A 19705-nucleotide genomic window follows, 5' to 3' on the forward strand; every position below is an offset into this window, starting at 1 on the left:
GTCCCCATCTCTGCTGTCTGTGTGCCATCTGTTGCCTGCTCTGCCTAATGACATCATTGTGAAACATTTCCATTAGAATTTCATTTCTTTCTTATGAACATTTTATCAACTAGTCTTTGAGATATTAGGCTACTAGGGTTCTTACTATGCGTTTTGGTGTATTGAAAAATACTCTGATGTCCGTCTTTTATTTTTCTGCCATTTTTCTACCTGGCTGGCTGGCTGGCTACACACACACACAGTGTGTAGGTTATTTACAGTAGGAGATGGGCTTCTATCATCTTCTATCATTCTATTTGGGCTTCGATCTAAAAGGTAGCTAGCAAATGTGAAACGGATTAAAATGACAAGAGTTGACAGCTGTATGAGTTCACCATTTACACAACATATGCTGCAACCTTTTGTAATTTTAATAGTTTGTTTCATATTGGCTGGCTTCTAACAATAGCTGAATTTGCAAAGCTAGCGAGCACCAATTCAGTTTCAGTGGTGTTTGCTATAATCTTTGCTACCCGGGTTAAATAAAGGTGAAATAAAATAAATAAATAAAAGTTCCCTTGCGACAATTTAGCTTTTGCAACGAGACCATTAAATATATTTAAGACAATGGTAGAAGAGTGTGTAGTTCTGTTCAGTTTGGACTTCAGTTTATCGCTAACCTTATCACAGGGACTTTGAAGCACTAACTTACAGTAGATACGACCCCTCTGTTACCTTGCCTACTAAGGAACTGGCAGTGGATCAAACCATTGTGAGGCAAAGGGTGGGGGGGGGTCGCAATCTTTTGAAACTTAAAAACGCGCTATTAAGTGTCTATAATCAGCACAATTGCTTTCATTGCGTATTATTAATATTATTTAAATTACATAGTTATGTTTCAGTGATATATTGGGGGGGACAAATCATATTTTTCCCAGGATGGGGGGGTCGTGTCCCCCCCATCCCCCCCGGGATTTCCGGCCCTGCCGTCAACGACGGCACTGTGCTACACCCCCCCTCCCCAACCCACCTATCCTGGAGGTGGCTCTGGTTCCGGCCTCCTGCTCTCCAGGTTGTAAGCAGACTCATTGGGGTCCGGGTCGTAGACAGACTCACTCCGTTGTAGCTCATGGGCAGACTCTTTCCATTCCAGGTCGTAGGCATACTCCCTCCGGTTAACGCTGTAGGCAGACTCATTGGGTTCTGGGTCATAGGCAGATTCTTTTAGTTCACAGTTAATTATATTTATTTCCAGGTCGCAGGCAGACCCCTTCGGTTCCGGGTCGCAGGCAGACCCCTTCGGTTCCGGGTCGCAGGCAGACTCCTTTGGTTCCGGGTCGCAGGCAGACTCCTTTGGTTCCGGGTCGCAGGCAGACTCCTTTGGTTCCGGGTCGCAGGCAGACTCCTTTGGTTCCGGGTCGCAGGCAGACTCCTTTGGTTCCGGACTAGACACTGTTGCCGGATACTCTGGACTGCACACTGGTGCCGGATACTCTGGACTGCACACTGGTGCCGGATACTCTGGACTGCACACTGGTGCCGGATACTCTGGACTGCACACTGGTGCCGGGCTCTTGAGGCTGGGCCAACGCACTGGAAGCCTGGTGCGTGGGGCTGGTAGAGGTGGTACCAGGCTGAAGACACGCACCCTAGGGCTAGTGCGAGGAGCGGGAACAGGCTGAATAGGACTAGGCCGACTCATGGGAAGCTTGGTCCGGGTTGCTGGTACTGGTCGTGCCAGACTGGAGGAACTCATTTCCGGGATAGCACGAGAGGCGGGAACCGGAAAGACTGGGCCATGCAGGCGCACAGGTGGCCGTGACCGCACCGCCTGCACAACCCGTCCTGGCTGGATGGAACTAACAGCCCTGTACGAGCGGGATGCTGGTACAGGCGAACTGGGCTGTGCAGGGGCCTGATGGTTGCCGTGCGTAGAGCGGGAGTAGGGTAGCCTGGTCCTAGGAGGCGTACCGGCGACCAAACGCGCTGCGCAGGCATCCTCCTACCAGGCTGGATGCCCACTCTAGCACGGCATCTGCAAGGGGCTGGAATGGCGCGCACCGGACTGTGCGTGCGTATGTATGGGCGAGATAGTGCGCACCTCAGCGAAACACGGCACCCTCCACTCCATACGCTCCTCCATGTACTCACTGGTAGCTGGCTTATGGCTCTTCCTAGGCCTAGCCAAACTACCCGTGTGCCCCCCCCAATTTTTTTATTGGGGGTCCCTCTCCAGCTTCCTCACCAGTCGTGTACCCCGGTAGTGTTCTCGGTCCTCACCAGCCTTTCGCCGTTCCTCCATCTCTCTTTCCACCTGTACCCATGGAAGGCGATCCTTCCCAGCCTGGATCTCCTCCCAAGTGTATGAGCCTTTTCCCTCCAAGATCTCCTCCCAGGTCCATTTCTCACTATTGTCCATATCAAAGTCCATTTTCTCAGCGTTCCTCCTCTCCTTCTTCCGCTGCTTGGTCTTGTTTTGGTGGGGGGTTCTGTCATGGTTTTCTCCTTCGTCTGAAGATATTTCAAAATCACTGTACGACCAATACGCAGCGGGTTGCGTGCTCCACATCATATTTATTAAATGTGATGAACACGGAAAAACAAAATAAACACGAATGAAATAAAGTGACAGGCTGACAGGCTAATACTTACAAACAAACGAACAGCAGTGTTAACTCAACCACCCACAAACCCAAGTGACAAACATACCCCTAATTATATGACTCCCAATCAGGAACAACGATAACCAGCTGTCCCTGATCGGGAGCCACACAGACCCAAGTAGAAACACAACACCCAGAACACACATACACAGACATACTCTGCCACGTCCTGACCAAAAACTACACAACAACACCCTCTGCTGGTCAGGACGTGACAAATGCTTGTAATTATGCTTCAGTATTCCATAGTAACATCTGACAAAAATATCTAAAGACACTGAAGCAGCAAACTTTGTGGAAATTAATATTTGTGTCATTCTCAAAACTTTTGGCCACGACTGTACAGTCTATGGTTAATAAAATAGACGAACCATGATCACGTATATCCTACCAATGGGACATTAAAAACTGTAATATCTTATTTTTCACAGAGTCGGGGCGGAACGACGACATGAATAACACACAGCTGGGGGGTTTTATGCTTTTTCGTCAGGATAGAACAGCGGCCTCTGGTAAGACAAGGGGTGGCGGTCTATGTATATTGTAAACAACAGCTGGTGCACTAAATCTAAGGAAGTCTCGAGGTTTTGCTCGCCTGAGGCAGAGTATCTCATGATAAGATGTAGACCACAGTATTTACCGAAATATGTTTTATCTATATTCTTCGTAGCTGTCTATTTACCACCACAAACCGATACTGGCACTAAGACAGCACTCAATGAGCTGTATACGACCATAAGCAAACAGGAAAACACTCATCCAGAGGCGGCACTCCTAGTGGGCGGGGACTTTAATGCAGGGAAACATATCCGTTTTACCTCATTTATACTAGCATGTTAAATATGCAACCAGAGGGAAAAAATTAGACCATCTTTACTCCACACACAGAGACACATACAAAGCTCTCCCTCGCCCTCCATTTGGCAAATCAGACCATAATTATATCCTCCTGATTCCTGCATACAAGCAAAAACTAATGCAGGAAGCACCAGTGACTAGATCAATAAAAAAGTGGTCAGATGAAGCACATGCTAAGCGACAGGACTGTTTTGTTAGAACTGGAACATGTTCCGGGATTCTCCGATGGCATTGAGGAGTACACCACATCAGTCACTGGCTTCATCAATAAGGGCATCGATGCTGTCGTCCCCACAGTGACCGTACGTACATACCCCAACTGAAGCCATGGATTACAGGCAACATCCGCACTGAGCTAAAGGGTAGAGCTGTCGCTTTCAAGGAGTGGGGTCTAACCCGGAAGCTTATAAGAAATCCCACTATGCCCTCCGACGAACTATCAAACAGGCAAAGCGCCAATACATGACTAAGATTGAATCGTACTACACCGACTCCGATGCTCGTCGAATATGGCAGGGCTTACAGACTATTACCAACTACAAAGGGAAGCGCAGCCACAAGCTGCCCAGTGACACAAGCCTACCAGACGAGCTAAATTACTTCTATGCTCGCTTCGAGGCAAGTAACACTGAAACATGTACTCTGAGCATGCGATGACCAACTGGCAAGTGTCTTCACTGACATTTTCAACCTGTCCCTGACTGAGTCTGCAATACCAACATGTTTCAAGCAGACCACCATAGGCCCTTTGCCCAAGAACACTAAGGCAACCTGCCTGAATGACTACCGACCTGGAGCACTCACATCTGTAGCCATGAAGTGCTTTGAAAGGCTGGTCATAGCTCACATCATTATCCCAGAAACCGTAGACCCACTCCAATTTGCAAACTGCCCCAACAGATCCACAGATGATGCAATCTCTATTGCACTCAACACTGCCCTTTCCCACCTGGACAAAAGGGACACCTATGTGAGAATGCTATTCATTGACTACAGCTCAGCGTTCAACACCATAGTGCCCTCAAAGCTCATCACTAATCTAAGGACTCTGGGACTAAACACCTCCCTCTGCAACTGGATCCTGGACTTTGTGACGGGCCGCCCCCAGGTGGTAAGGGTAGGTAACAACACATCCATCACGCTGATCCTCAACACAGGGGCCCCTCAGGGGTGCATGCTCAGCCCCCTCCTGTACTCCCTGTTCACTCATGACTGCACGACTCCAACACCATCATCAAGTTTGCCGATGACACCGACAACGATGCCGATGACACCGACAACGATGACACAGCCTATATGGAGGAGGTCAGAGACCTGGCCGTGTGGTTCCAGGACAACAACCTCTCCCTCAACGTGATCAAGACAAAGGAGATGATTGTGGACTACAGGAAAAGGAGGACCGAGCACGCCCCTGTTCACATCGATGGGACTGTAGTGGAGCAGGTTGAGAGCTTTAAGTTCCTTGGTGTCCACATCACCAACAAACTATCATGGTCCAAACACACTAAAACAGTTGTGAAGAGGGCTCGACACAGCCTATTCCCCCTCAGGAGACTGTAAAGATTTGGCATGGGTCCTCAGATCCTCAAAAGATTCTACAGCTGCACCATCGAGAGCATCCTGACTGGTTGCATCACAGCCTGGTATGACAACTGCTCGGCCTCTGACCGCATGGCACTACAGAGGGTAGTGCGTACGGCCCAGTACATCACTGGGACCAAGTTTTCTGCCATCCAGGACCTCTATACCAGGCGGTGTCTGAGGAAGGCCCTAGAAATTGTCAAAGACTCCAGCCACCCTAGTCATAGGCTGTTTTTTCTGCTCCCGCACGGCAAGCGGTACCGAAGCGCCAAGTTTAGGTCCAAAAGGATTCTTAACAGCTTCTACCCCCAAGCAATAAGACTCCTGAAGAGCTAATCAAAGGGCTACCCAGACCCCTCTTTTACACTTCTGCTACTCTCTGTTTTTTATCTATGCATAATCACTTTAACTCTGCCTCATGTACATATTACCTCAATTACCTCGACTAACCGGTGGCCCCGCACATTGACTCTGTACCGGTACCCCCTGTATATAGCCTCGCTATTGTTATTTTACTGCTGCTGTTTAAATATTTGTTACTTTTATTTTATATTTTTTACTCATCTATTTTTACTTAAAACTTATTTTTCTTAAAACCGCATTCTTGGTAAGCATTTCACTGTAAGGTTGTATTCGGAGCACGTGACAAATACAATTTGATTTGATATGTCTATAAAATATTCCCCTCCAAAACTAGCCATATTTGGTTAGTTGAAACCCTGCTGAGTATTTTTCACCACACTTTAGCTGAGAAAGGTAGAAAAGTGTTCTCCCTACAGCCCAATATTGTCAATATACCAGTGTCAACATTGTATTTCTTTCATTATAAACATTATTCATTTTTTTTAAACATATTATTTGTAATTTGTTTTCATAAATTACTTGTTGCATTTTCTTGTTGGCACAATAAAAGTGGCCAATGATTAAAATGCAATATCATTTGAATGAGTTATCCTCATTGCAATGTTTTGAAATCCAGGCTTTTATTTTTTTAAGGTTTCCTCATTACCATACATCAATGACGTCAACGTTTGTGCTGCTGGCAGAATACTAGTTCATCTCGCGACCAGACTTTGTAGTGGGGACAATCATAACCGTCTTGATTTGGGATATTTCCATTTTTATTTAGTTTTGACAAGGAATTGCTTTATCCTATTATTCGTTTGGCTTATTATCAAAAATCTCAACGATGGCCTGCTCGGGTTTCACCTGCTCCAAGCACTCCCTCTGTGCGCTCAATATCCTTTATGTTGTGAGTATGCGATTCCAGAATTGACCATATGGAGTATTATTAAGCTATACTGTAACAGGTTTTGGGCGTTGGTTCGGTAGCCTATATGACGTTTTTTATGCGGTCTGTGCGGGTGTGTAAGAAACATTGTTGCGGTACAGCCTGTTTTAAAAAATACATTGGGTCAGAGCAGGCTCTGCTGCTATAAATAATTAAAACTGAACCTTTGTCTTGAATACGATTTGCGTCTCCTGTTTGACAAAGGTAACCTCAGCACGTAAAAATATTAACATTTATATTCAGTATTTAGGCAACTGAATATTTAAAATGGCCTATATATATTATCTCCTCTCTCCATTTCCTATCTCGTTTCCTCTCTCCTGAGTCCTGACACTTTCCAATGCAAGGGTGTATCCTGCCTTTGTTCAGCTCTAACCATTCCTGATATCTCTTATCAAGTGGTTGTTACTGAAAACAACATTATATGGGCCATACCGTGTGTGTAGACTCCATAGCATTCCTATACAAACCCTTAACATGTCCCTTAACATAACCCTCAAATGTCCACAACACCACCCAATGTTTTGCCGGAGTGTTTGTGGCATCAAAACAGACCAGTGGTGACCTATATTTAAACTGAATATACATTTACAGGCAGATAAATGTTTTAATGATAGAAAATGATGTTACACTTTTGACTGTTGCTTCTTCTATTTCCAGGGGCGCAAATTTCACTGGGGACATTGCGCCCCTGTCTATTTATAAAAGCACACAGTCTGAGGTGTAGCCTGTGTCCTTCTGACAGGTTATACCACTGCAATAACACCACTCACTTTGTTTTATTACATACCATAACCTGTAAGCCTATCTGATAGTTTCCGGTCAATGTCCACACTCACTTTCTCTCTCTCTCTCTCTCTCTCTCTCTCTCTCTCTCTCTCTCTCTCTCTCTCTCTCTCTCTCTCTCGCTCTCACACACACACACACACACACACACACACACACACACACACACAGTGCAGTTTTTACTCTTTGACTGTGGAGTGTTCATACAGTTCATACTTCATACAATGACATAAGATATCTGTTGTTTAGGGTCATCTTGGCTGTCTGTCTCTGTGTTTGTGTCTGCGCCTGCCTGTCTATTTATCCGTCTTTCTGTCGGTCCGTCTATCCGTCCCTCCCTCTCTAGATGGTGAGTCTGCTGATGATCGGCATCGCTGCGTGGGGGAAGTGGTTTGGCCTGGTGTCCAGCTTCCAGGTGGTGGGCGGAGTCATTGGAGTGGGCGTATTCCTGTTCTTCGTGGCGTTGGTCGGCCTCATCGGCGCCGTGAAGCACCACCAGGTCCTACTCTTCTTCGTATCCCAACCTTCCACCAAGGCAGACTTGACCTGACCCAAGACCCAAGTGAATTTGGGCTCTAGAATTTGAATTATGTCTTGAGTTCAGGTTTGGGGCCAAGTTTCAGGTCAAGTAGATTGAGGCCTTGGGTTGGCTATGTGTTAGGACTCATAGCCCCTTGTTATTTATCCATTACTTGTTTTCCAGGCTGTACTGATATCTTACCCCTACCCTACTGTATTTTGTGGGAAAATCCCTGCTGATTTTCCATTCATGCATGGCATGCACACGCAATAACATCTGTGAGACCAGGTCCAGTATCGTATTGCACATTGTAGTCAGCCTGCGTAGATACTGCCCACCCCTGCTTCTGGCTTAGTCATCAGGGCATAATACTGACTGGCTTTCAGTCATTATTACAGTGTTATTATTACATTATTAGTTTACATTATTATAGTATTAATCTATAATATTCCATATTACTAATACAGAAGTTTAGAGAAATAAAACAGTTGACTGTTGAAAATAAGTGACCTTCGCCTTCGGAAGTGTGACCAACTGGTTCAAAACTACAAAAGCTCTGTGTTGACAATGTGTGTATTGGAGTGTTATTCCTTGACAGTGGAGCCCAGTATATGATCATCCTCTTCATGGTGTTCATCGTCCAGTTCTCTGTCTCCAGCGCCTGTCTGGCCATCAACAAGGATCAGCAGGTAGGAACACAACCTCCTGTCAATCACAACAACATTCCTTTAAGTTCTAGAGGAACAAAAACGACTTCTCAGGCAAATCACAGAAATCTTGTGATTCAATTCTAGATAGACACAAGACAACATATGCTAATGAATTAGGATGTGTCTGTTATTGGTTAATGTTGTGGTGAAATCTCAGATCTATGGACCTCTCATGTCTCGGCTCTGCGGGGTGTTCCGGTTCCATGCACTATGGAGTACATTTCAAAATCACTTTTTTATTCAGACTTACCTCCATCTGGTTCAAGAACAGCAGACTACCTTAGAAATGTCTGGTCCTGTGTATACAGGCATTGTAATGCACCTAATGTATATGTATATGGGTGTATCTATGGTGGTCAGTGCTTGATGTTGTACCCCTGTTTTAGGAACAACTGTTGGAGGTGGGATGGAACAACTCTCACACCACCCAGAGAGACGTAGAGAAGAGTCTCAACTGCTGTGGCTTCTACCATGTAGACAACAACGGGACCTGTGACGCTGTAAGCATTAACAAATGAACCCTCTGGTGCACTGAATCAATGTACAGTATGTTGTCTTTGACCTCTCCATCTCAGGTCACAAGCTCTGTCGGTACATACCAAGATCTATCATTACAACCAATGGGATTGTCTAAAAAACATGTTTTAACACATACATCTGTGTTGATATGGCTCTGATATTTTTAGCAAACTGGTTCTGATGATATCAGCAGCTGTATATTCAGTATTGTGGCTGTAAAGCAGATTTCCTGACTAACTGGTCCATCTGTGCGGTGCCTCTCTGTGTCCCTCTACAGGCCTGTTTCCCCAACCACTCCTGTTCACCGTGTGCTGAGCACATCCAGGCGCATGCAGGAGAGGTGTTGCGCTTCGTTGGCGGGATAGGCCTCTTCTTCAGCTTCACTGAGGTGAGATCTCCCTTTATATACAGTCAGGGAATGTTCTGGTGTGTCAATCAAGCATTCAATCAATTGAACTTATTGACTTACAGTAAACCGCAGTTTATGAAATCTAATAGGGAATGAAAATATATATTTACAGTATATGATCTGTTATTTGTAGGGTCAATATGATAAAACTGGGCTCAGTAATGTTTATTCTTTATTCCTGTTTCAGATCCTGGGGGTGTGGCTAACGTATCAATACAGGAACCAGAAAGACCCTCGAGCCAATCCCAGTGCCTTCCTGTAACTGCTGGCAACTGCTCTGCGCCCCGCCCCCCTCATCCCACACCCTGGAAGTGGCTAACCCTCCTCCTGGAGAGTTACTGGATGTGCAGGCTTTTTCTCCAGCTCTACTCTAACACTAACACAGCTGATTCTAAACGAATTAGATGCTCATCGGGACCATTTTCAGCTGAATCGGTTGTGATAGTTAAAGCGGGGCCGAAGCAAAAGCCTGCAGTAGCTCTCCTGGTGGAGGTGGGTTTGCCGCCTGTTTTAGGGGCTGTGTTTGTAAATAAGCGAGTGACTTGTGTGTGTTTTCACCAGCTGAGCGAAGCGGCAGGCCTTTGTGTGGTGTTTCATAAAGGTGTGTGTCTGGAAAAGAACTGGGTCATGTTCATTAGGGCACTAAACAGGAGAAAACTGACTGAGACAGGAGGAACTACATTTTCCTTTACATTTTCAGTTGCAAAATGTTTTCTGTTGTGTGCCCTAAAGAACAAGACCTGGCTGTATATTAAAATGCTGCATGAGTCTATTACCCTGATAGGACACCTGAGGCCACTCCCAATCCGAATCATGTCCTGTATTTAACCTCTCATACGTATATGGCTCTGCTTCCGATGACAAATCTCTTGGAATCAACGTTTTCAGAGAATACATTTGATATTTGATACACCCTTGATGGGCAAGCATTCAGTATGCTCAGACCAGTATTAGAGCATGTGAACTGTGATATTGTGACTACTGAATGACTCCTGTATTACAAACAATGACTGACATAATGAAGAACAGTTTGTATTATTTTGAGCGCATGGCGATTGACGATATCATTGAATATTTGTACATTTGATTTTAACACTCAATAACAGGACTGTAGCGTGCTGTTGACAGTTGTGTGCTGTAACTACATAACTACAGCTATTTAAGCAGCTTGTTGTTGCCTTTAAGTCATCATGCTACACAGTATTCAACAAAAAAAGTTGTTCTTTATGTATATTTCTGTGTAAACATTCTTAATTATTAGAAATCTGCTAAACCAAATGCATTAATGTAAGAGTCAATTGCTTATGCCGTCTGAATACCAACACAATGAAATTCTGGGGAAGACTGACCTGAAAACAAATATGATCCACTTTGTTCTGCTGACAGTGTTTCAAAGACTGGCAGTCGATTGTGCTGCTGCATCATGTCTCTGCTGGTATGTGCTGCTGCATCATGTCTCTGCTAGTATGTGCTGCTGCATCATGTCTCTGCTGGTATGTGCTGCTGCATCATGTCTCTGCTAGTATGTGCTGCTGCATCATGTCCTGCTAGTATGTCTGCTGCATCATGTCTCTGCTAGTATGTGCTGCTGCATCATGTCTCTGCTGGTATGTGCTGCTGCATCATGTCTCTGCTAGTATGTGCTGCTGCATCATGTCTCTGCTGGTATGTGCTGCTGCATCATGTCTCTGCTAGTATGTGCTGCTGCATCATGTCTCTGCTAGTATGTGCTGCTGCATCATGTCTCTGCTGGTATGTGCTGCTGCATCATGTCTCTGCTGGTATGTGCTGCTGCATCATGTCTCTGCTGGTATGTGCTACTGCATCATGTCTCTGCTAGTATGTGCTGCTGCATCATGTCTCTGCTAGTATGTGCTGCTGCATCATGTCTCTGCTGGTATGTGCTGCTGCATCATGTCTCTGCTGGTATGTGCTGCTGCTACTGATGGTTCTGTGAACTAGGTACCCGAGCCTTTGTACAAGAAATCACAATAAAATTGATATTTTACATCAATTTCATCCCGTTTCTGTTCTTGGGCTTTCCTTTCAACGATGATAGTAACCCATTTTCCATCAATGCCCAGTCAAGTTGACCAGTTGACATTCACTGGGTTAGTTGTGCTCTGTTTCAATAGAAACAACCAGTGAAGTTGCAAAATGTTGAGCTCAGCTCACAGCAGAAGCCTAAGCATTTCCAAGGAACTAAAATCTGTTTTGTAAGTAAGTAATGCTTTCATTTGCTTTCTGGCATATCATTTGCATAGATTCCCATGAAGAGCAAAGATAATTACTCAGGTCGTGTGTGTGTGTGTGTTTTTTAAATGTATTTTCTAAGAAGGAAGCCCCGTTATACAACAAAGGCATTGGTTAAGGTTCGGTAGCCAGGCAACCAGGCTGTGACGGTTCAGTAACCAGGCAACCAGGAGTGACTCAGGAAAAGTCCTTTCATACCCTCAACGGCCCTGCCCATTCAGGATGTGACCAGGATGTATGTCAGCACTCACTCTCTAGCTACACACATAAACATGCACACACACACACATTCATGCGCACACAGTTTCTCTCTTTTTAACAGCTCTTTTAACTTCAGTCAAAAAATATAATACAGATAATCTGGTTACATTTTACAATAATACACACATCATTTAAGAATTGCACTATATTTAATAAAAATACATCTTAGATGTACAGCAATACATTACAAAGACAGAGAGTTTCAGGGAAAATCATAAAAAAAATTGAAATTCGTTTGTGAAAGTAAAGACTAGTTATTTCCAGTGCTTAGGTTTACATGGTGACAGTATGCCACTGTCTGACTCCTAGGCTCCAGAGAACATTCTGAGAATGGTCAGAAAACCTCTGAAGTCGCAGGACAATGGTCAACGGGTCACATGCTTTGTCAGTGCTTACAACTCAGTCTTCAGCAGCTTCTTGGCCTTCTGCATGTTGCTCAACACTGTAGGGAGGAGGGAAAATGAAGAGTCACTCAAGAGAAGTCAAGACTAAGTCACACAAGAGTCGCTCAAGAGCAGGTTGTTTCTCACAGAGGAATAATTTGTTGTTGTTGATGATGGCACTAATGGCCAAATGTAATATATTTGAATAAATTATAAAACAATGTCTGGTTACAATTTGTAATACCTTACATTTATAAAAGCTTATAAATATGTATAAATGCTTAAATATTTATAATCTCCTAAATACTAATTTATTAACAGTATGTAAACTGTTAGTATGCAATCAAACATTCAAAAGGGAGATAAGATCAAGTTGTACTCACAGAGTTGGATGTCAGAAGGCTCATAGGCGTACATGCGGTTGGAGTAGCGTCCTGTGATGTCAGCTCTCACTGTCATAGAGGGATCTGAGGGGGGGGAGCGAGGGAGGGGGGGAGGCAGAGAGAGAGCGAGAGAGAACTATTGATTCAAATCTGTCACTTTTGTTTGATGCCATCATAGACAAAATATTGAAATGCATTAGCATGGAATGCTGCATGGAAAACGTGACCTCATCACTCACCGACAAAGATGATTCTGGGGACATACTGGCCATCAGGGGAGAGATGCTTGTCTGTGGTTTCATACTGATAACACAGGGAGAGAAACACAAAATAATTATTTATGTCTTTCTAAATACTAAAAGTCTGTTTAAAAAACAAAAAGAAAAGTAAAATATGAATACAAAAAAGTATATATACTATAAAGTAAAATCCTAAAAAAGATCATAAGATAATTAATGTATGTATTGTGCTTGGCATGATTCTAGTAACGTTTTCTGAATTTAAAACTCACCACCAGATTGAGAATGATGAAGTCTTCATCAAGTACCTTCTGGATGTCCTTGTCTTCAGCGAAGGCCTTCTTCATGGCTGGATACACGAAAGACATCATGAAAGAAATGATGGAATACGTTATATTGACTTAAGAGATCTCCATCTATTAACAGTTGAGTAACATACCCACATAGTTGTTTTATTGTCCTATTCCATACATGGCAGTAGGATGCTAGAGGTATATACCACCTTGGCAAACAGAGTCCTGTTTGTTCTACTACGAGTTTGATCATTGTTGTTTAAACAAGTCCTGGCATCTAATACAACTGAATGATGTATCACAATTTTGGAGAATGCCAGGATGCATAACTAGCCAAGGGAGGGACTTTGACCTGAGGTCTGTTCAGGAAGGTGCAATAAAGTGGCAGTTTATTTGCTGTAGGTCAGAGGTTAGAGATCAGGGTCTTACATGCGCTGTGGGGACAGTCCTCCAGGTGAAAGATGACCATCAGAGGCTTGTTCCTGTGGAGACAAAGTAGTTCTGGTTACAATAGAATAGAATAGAATAGAATAGAAAGGAGATGCCAAGGAATGCCTTGAAATGTATTTGCTTTTTTTGCAAAGACAACACATCAGTTATCCAGATCTATTATATGTATGTGAAATAACACCCTATTCAATTTGTAAGTCGCTCTGGATAAGAGCGTCTGCTAAATGACTTAAATGTAAATGTAAATGTCTATTCCCTATTGTGCACTACATAAGAAATAGGATGGCATTTCGCATGTAGTCATAAAAGTCTGTTCACTCACTGTGCCCTGGCCCAGTACAGAGCCTCCTCATAGGTCTGAGCCCAGATCAGCTGATCACCCCAGCCTACAGGAGGCCGAAAGGAAGAACAGTGTCAGAATACCTGGGGTCTGCTCAGGAAGGTGCAACATCACAGAACATTCAGGTAGAGATATATTGCGTAGAACAGACATGCCTCCACTGACATGTAGAATAAGGAATCGTATGTCAGCTCTATTCATTAGAGATCTCAGACCACACTGACCAGCGCTTTGAGAATGAGGAAAAGGAGAAAGCGTACTGTACTCTTAAAACCTTTCTTTCTTTCATTCATTCAAACACTACACTGTGATAAGCCTTGAAAAATAGTAAGGGGAGGGAGAGTTACCTCTAGAGAGAGTCTGAGGGATCCTCTTCCCCCTCTTGGCGATGTTCTTCTCAGGCTTGGCCAGAGATGACGACACGGCTACGGCCACAAGGACAAACAACACCGACAGCAGACCTCGGATCATGATTACTACCTTTCTGGAAGGAAACAGAGTTCATTAAGCATCTCAGAGTAGGTAGCAGTGCTGATCTGGGATCATGTTCCCCCTGTCCATATCATTTTAATTATTGTGATCTACAAGTCAAAACTGATCCTATATCAGCACCTCTATTCTGAATCATTGTGAATACAGACCCAGATACCACATGCATGTCACAAAACTGCACAGATAATCTGCTTCTGTCCTCATATTATTATAACTCAAAAGTATAGCTGAGTGGAAACAATAATGAATAAATAACTGCCATGCAGAATTACAAGTAATTGCACATCTATTCAGAGTTGTTCACGTTTTTATAGACTGAAAGATTCTGGAAAAGTTCACAGCATTTAAGGCACATTTACCAGGAAAAGGATCAGATTGAGAGATAAGGGATAGTGGAGATAGATTTATGGTGGAGGGAGAGATATATTTCCTACCTGTTCTCCGTGGCACCTTTGTATGTCTCCTTTTCTCTGCTGCTACTCGCACTGCCGTGTCCCTTCTCTATCACCTGGACATGCTCTTATACACCGGCCCCAAGCTCACCTGATGGCCCCTCCCACACACCAACCCTCTCCCTCTCTCCCCCCAAAGCTCTGATGGAATGTGTAGAGGCAGACAGTTCCATTGATTCTAGAATTTTGACTTTCTCTCCATTATTTCACTATCAGACAGACATTTTAAGGTATATCATTAAGTTTGGTTAAAGTAGGATTTGATAGTGTTGTTATGTACGTTTTCCTTTTATAATAAGAATGGGTAACGGAACTGCTGAATCGTAATAGTTGGCACAGATCCAAGGACAGGTCAGCATTAAATCTAGCAATCTGATTTGATATCGGGGCTATTAGTCAGTTCATGGATCAGGTCAGATCTGTAAGATTGACATCATTCTCAATAAAATCAAATAAACTACAGTGAAATGCTTACATACAGGTCTTTTTCCAACAACGCAGTTAAAGATAAAATATGAAGAAAAAATAATAATAATTAAATTGTAATAAATAATACCTTTCATAAAGTAAACAAAAAGATTTAACAGATTGAAGGGGAAGTTAACCCATTTTTTGTGGCCTTATTTTCACTCTTTTTGTGCTTTTAGTTTTTTAGCTTACTTTTTAGTTTAAAAACATATATTTTGTTTCATTACTGAGATAATTGGCTGTCACATTTTGCTGAATCATCACTTGCCATTGACTATAGTGCAATATGAAATGTGTCTAAAGCATATTAGGAAACACTCTAAAACACACCACACCAATGCATATTACATCCGTATCCCATTCTGAATCCCATTTATTCCACTGTGCCATAAATCCATGTTTGAATGATGCTGTTTACAAGATGCAAATCTGGATTTATGGGATTCTGATGTAATATGAGTTGGTGTGGAGTGTTTGCTACTTAACCTATGTGAAATGCAAAAGGATAGGGCTACGTAGTATATCACATTGGACCGGAAATCAGGCTGCCATGAATTCTAGTGTGGATGATGGAGCAGTGGAATGCTGTGCTGTCCTTAGCCTTCTCTCTTTCTTACTTGATACTTCCCTCTCTCAGAATGCTGAGGTGACCCTAACTAAGGCTTGGTACTCCTATTTGCTTCTTTCTTTCTTGCTCTCTCAGAATGCTGAGGTGTCCTTAGCTCCTAAGGCACTGACTATCCTCCTTTCTCTCTCTCTCTGTTCCTGACGTGGGTTGTCCCCGGGTCAATATTTGCAGTGTAGGGCAGGGTTAAAGCCACTCCTGGTCACACATTGCATCGTCTGCCACCTGGGCCACCTGTCATTAGCCTCGCCCTGAGAACACGGATCTACCATACACTCTACCAGGCTCTACCATACACTACTATGGTAATAGGACGTAGGAGCTTAGATTAGGTTGTGGATGTGCATGATGATGCTTGAGATTGTTTAAAGATCCCCTGAAACGTTTGTATGTTCCTTTCTTGGGGTCTTCTGATTATATGAAACCTTCTTCATTTATATTCCAAATAAACAAGTTTAAATAATGGCAGTTATTTTCAAAGAAACCGAGGTAAGAATTCCATTCATATAATGAAACATCTGTTAGACAGGAACTTGAAACAAAACTGTTAATGGATTACATCTCATTTTCACACCCCAAATTAAATGTATTTATAAAGCCCTTTTTACATCAGCAGATGTCACCACAAAGTGCTTATACAGAAACCCAGCTTAAAACCCCAAACAGCAAGCAATGTAGATGTAGAAGCACGGTGGCTAGGAAAAACTCCCTAGAACCTAGGAAGAAACCTAGAGAGGAATCAGGCTCTGAGGGGTGGCCAGTCCTCTTCTGGCTGTGCCGGGTGGAGATTATAAGAGTACATGGACATTAAGGTCAGATTGTTCTTCAAGATGTTCAAACGTTCATAGATGACCAGCAGGGTCAAGTAATAATCACAGTGGTTGTAGAGGGTACAACAGGTCAGCACCTCAGGAGTAATTGTCAGTTGGCTTTTCATAGCCAAGCATTAAGAGGTTGAGACAGCAGGTGCGGTAGAGAGATAGAGAGAGAGAGGGTCGAAAACAGCGGATCCGGGACAAGGTAGCACGTCTGGTGAACAGGTCAGGGTTCCATAGCCGCAGGTAAAACAGCAGAAACTGGATCGGTAGCACGACCAGGTGGACTGGGGACAACCAGGAGTCGTCAGGCCAGGTCGTCCTGAGGCATGGTCCTAGGGCTCAGGTCTTACAATAGAGAGAGAGAGAGAGAGATGAGAGAATTAGAGGTGCGAAGGGGGCGGGGTTGGGGGGGGACGGACGGACGGACGACACTATGGCCCCATCTGACGATACGCCCGGACAGGGCCAACCAGGCAGGATATAACCCCACCCACTTTGCCAAATCACAGCCCCACTAGAGGGATACCTGAGACAAGGTTGAGTATAGCCCACAAAGATCTCCTCCACCGCACAAGCCCGAGGGGGGCTCAAAACCGGACAGAAGATCACGTCAGTGACTCAACCCACTCAAGTTGAGTATAGCGAAAAAAGCCTGGTACGACGTGACCCACCCCTCCTTGGGCGGCATGGAAGAGCACTAATAAGCCAGTGACTCAGCCCCCATAATAGGGTCAGAGGCAGAGAATCCCAGTGGAGAGAGGGGAGCTGGCCAGGCAGAGACAGCAAGGGCAGTTCGTCACTCCAGTGCCTTGCCTTTCACCTTCGCATCGCTGGGCCAGACTACACTCAATCATAGGACCTACAGATGAGATGAGTCTTCAGTAAAGACTTAAAAGTCGAGACCGACTCTGTGTCTCTCACATGGATAGGCAGACCATTCCATAATAATTTAGCTCAATAGGAGAAAGCCCTGCCTCCAGCTGTTTTCTTAGAAATTCTACGTACAATAAGGAGGCCTATGTCTTGTGATCGTAGTGTACATGTAGGTATGAGCGGCAGAACCAAATCAGAGAGATAGGTAGGAGCAAATCCATGTAATGCTTTTAGGTTAGCAGTAAAAACTTTGAAATCAGCCCTAGTCTTAACAGGAAGCCTGAGACAGGCTAGCACTGGACTAACATGATCAAATGTTTTGGTTCTAGTCAATATTCTAGCAGCCGTATTTAGCACTAACTGAAGTTTATTTAGTGGTTTAACTGGGTAGCTGGAGAGTAGAGCATTGCAGTAGTCTGAGAAAAAGAGAGACTGGGAAAAGCAGGAGCTGAGACACAAAACCGCTGGTTGACTTGACAAACAAGATGAACTGGCAACAGACAAACCGAGAACACAGGTATAAATACACAGGGGATAATGGGGAAGATGGGCGGCACCTGGAGGGTGGTGGAGACAATCACAAAGACAGGTGAAACAGATCAGGGAATGACACAGCAGATCTCTTTTTTTCTTGAGACCTAGAACTAGCATCTCTGTTTTGTCTGTTTGAAAGCATACAGTTTACCACCATCCGCTTCCTTATGTCTGAAACACAGGCTTCCAGAGTAGGCAATGTTGGGGCTTCACCATGTTTCATCGAAATGTATAGCTGTGTGTTGTTCGCATAGCATTGAATGTTGACATTGTGTTTCTGAATTACATCACCAAGAGGTAGAATATATAGTGAAAACAATAGTGGTCCTAACCTTGAGGAACACCGAAAAGTACCATTTATTTGTCAGAGGACAAACCATCCACAGAGACAAACTGATATCTTTCTGACAGATAAGATCTAAACCAGGCAAGAACTTGTCCGTGTAAACCAATTAGGGTTTACAATCTCTCCAACAGAATGTGGTGATCGATGGTGTCAAAGGCGGCACTAAGGTCTAGGAGCACGACGAAAGATGCAGAGCCTCGGTCTGACGTCATTAAAAAGTAATTACCACCTTCACGAGTGCAGTCTCAGTACTATGATGGGGTCTACAACCAGACTGGAGCGTTTCCTATACATCATTTGTTTTCAGGAAGGCAGTGAGTTGCTGCGCAACAGCTTTTACCATTTTTATTGAGAGGAATGGGAGATTTGATACATTTTCTGGGTCAAGGTTTGGCTTTTTCAGTGCCACTTTTAGTGAGTTTGGTACACATCTGGAGGATAGGGAGCCATTTATTATGTTCGACATAGGAGGGCCAAACACAGGAAGTAGCTCTTTCAGTAGTTTAGTTGGAATAGGGTCTAGCAGGCATCTGGAAGGTTTAGAGGCCATGACTATTTTCGTGAATGTTTTGAGAGATACAGGATTAAAAAACATGAGTGACTCAGGACAACTGAGTTTTGGAGAAATACGCAGATTCAAAGAGGAGTCTGTAATTTGCTTTGTAATGATCAGGATCTATTCGTCAAAGAAGTTCATGACTTCATCACTGCTGAAGTGAAGGCCATCCTCTCTTGGGGAATGCTGCTTTTTAGTTAGCTTTGCGACAGTATCAAAAATAAATGTTGGATTGTTTTTATTCTCCTCAATCAAGTTCGAAAAGTAGGCTGATCGAGCAGCAGTGAGGGCTCTTCGATATTGCAAGGTACTGTCTTTCCAAGCTAGTTGGAAGACTTCCAGTTTGGTGGAGCGCCATTTCCATTCCAATGTTCTGGAAGCTTGCTTCAGGGCTCGGGTGGGGAGCTAGGTAGGGAGATCATTTCTTGTGACAAATGTTTTTGGTTTTTAGAGGTGCGACTGCATCTTGGGTATTACGCAAGGTTCAGTTTAGATCCTCAGGTGGTTAACAGATTTCTGTACTCCAACATCCTTGGGTAGGTGGAGGGAGTCTGGAAGGGCTTCTAGGAAACTTTGGGTTGTCTGAGAATTTATAATGCGGCTTTTGATAATCCTTGGTTGGG

The 19705-nt window shown here is 43.9% G+C and overlaps 2 protein-coding genes across 3 annotated transcripts; one reads left to right on the plus strand and one right to left on the minus strand.

The window, feature by feature from the left end:
- Positions 1-6080: 6080 nt before the first annotated feature.
- Positions 6081-11330, plus strand: LOC106570321 (tetraspanin-13). Its single transcript, XM_014142513.2, has 6 exons — positions 6081-6333; positions 7505-7672; positions 8287-8367; positions 8775-8888; positions 9185-9295; positions 9504-11330. Exons 1-6 carry the CDS (start codon positions 6271-6273, stop codon positions 9576-9578), a joined length of 612 nt encoding a protein of 203 aa, XP_013997988.1. The 5' UTR covers positions 6081-6270; the 3' UTR covers positions 9579-11330.
- Positions 11331-11960: 630 nt separating this feature from the next.
- On the minus strand, positions 11961-14927 carry LOC100136469 (anterior gradient-2-like protein 2). 2 transcript variants are annotated; one of them, XM_014142492.2, is made up of 8 exons: positions 14845-14927; positions 14266-14398; positions 13901-13964; positions 13558-13610; positions 13108-13184; positions 12836-12899; positions 12597-12680; positions 11961-12272 (listed from the first exon to the last, which is right to left on the minus strand). In XM_014142492.2, exons 2-8 carry the CDS (start codon positions 14387-14389, stop codon positions 12223-12225), a joined length of 516 nt encoding a protein of 171 aa, XP_013997967.1. In that variant the 5' UTR covers positions 14390-14398; positions 14845-14927; the 3' UTR covers positions 11961-12222.
- Positions 14928-19705: the final 4778 nt, after the last annotated feature.

The sequence above is a fragment of the Salmo salar genome, chromosome ssa14 (genome assembly GCF_905237065.1).
Source record: "Salmo salar chromosome ssa14, Ssal_v3.1, whole genome shotgun sequence".
Classification (NCBI taxonomy): Eukaryota; Metazoa; Chordata; class Actinopteri; order Salmoniformes; family Salmonidae; genus Salmo; species Salmo salar.

Excerpts from the sequence above, each read along its gene's own strand:
- LOC106570321 (XM_014142513.2), top strand. The coding sequence starts at position 6,271 with ATGGCCTGCTCGGGTTTCACCTGCTCCAAGCACTCCCTCTGTGCGCTC. Across the intron at positions 7,673-8,286 it reads ACCAGGTCCTACTCTTCTTC|TATATGATCATCCTCTTCAT; the intron begins GTATCCCAACCT and ends AGTGGAGCCCAG. Across the intron at positions 9,296-9,503 it reads TCTTCTTCAGCTTCACTGAG|ATCCTGGGGGTGTGGCTAAC; the intron begins GTGAGATCTCCC and ends TTCCTGTTTCAG.
- LOC100136469 (XM_014142492.2), bottom strand. The coding sequence starts at position 14,389 with ATGATCCGAGGTCTGCTGTCGGTGTTGTTTGTCCTTGTGGCCGTAGCC. Across the intron at positions 12,900-13,107 it reads TCATCATTCTCAATCTGGTG|TATGAAACCACAGACAAGCA; the intron begins GTGAGTTTTAAA and ends CTGTGTTATCAG. Across the intron at positions 12,681-12,835 it reads CCCCAGAATCATCTTTGTCG|ATCCCTCTATGACAGTGAGA; the intron begins GTGAGTGATGAG and ends CCCCCCCCTCAG.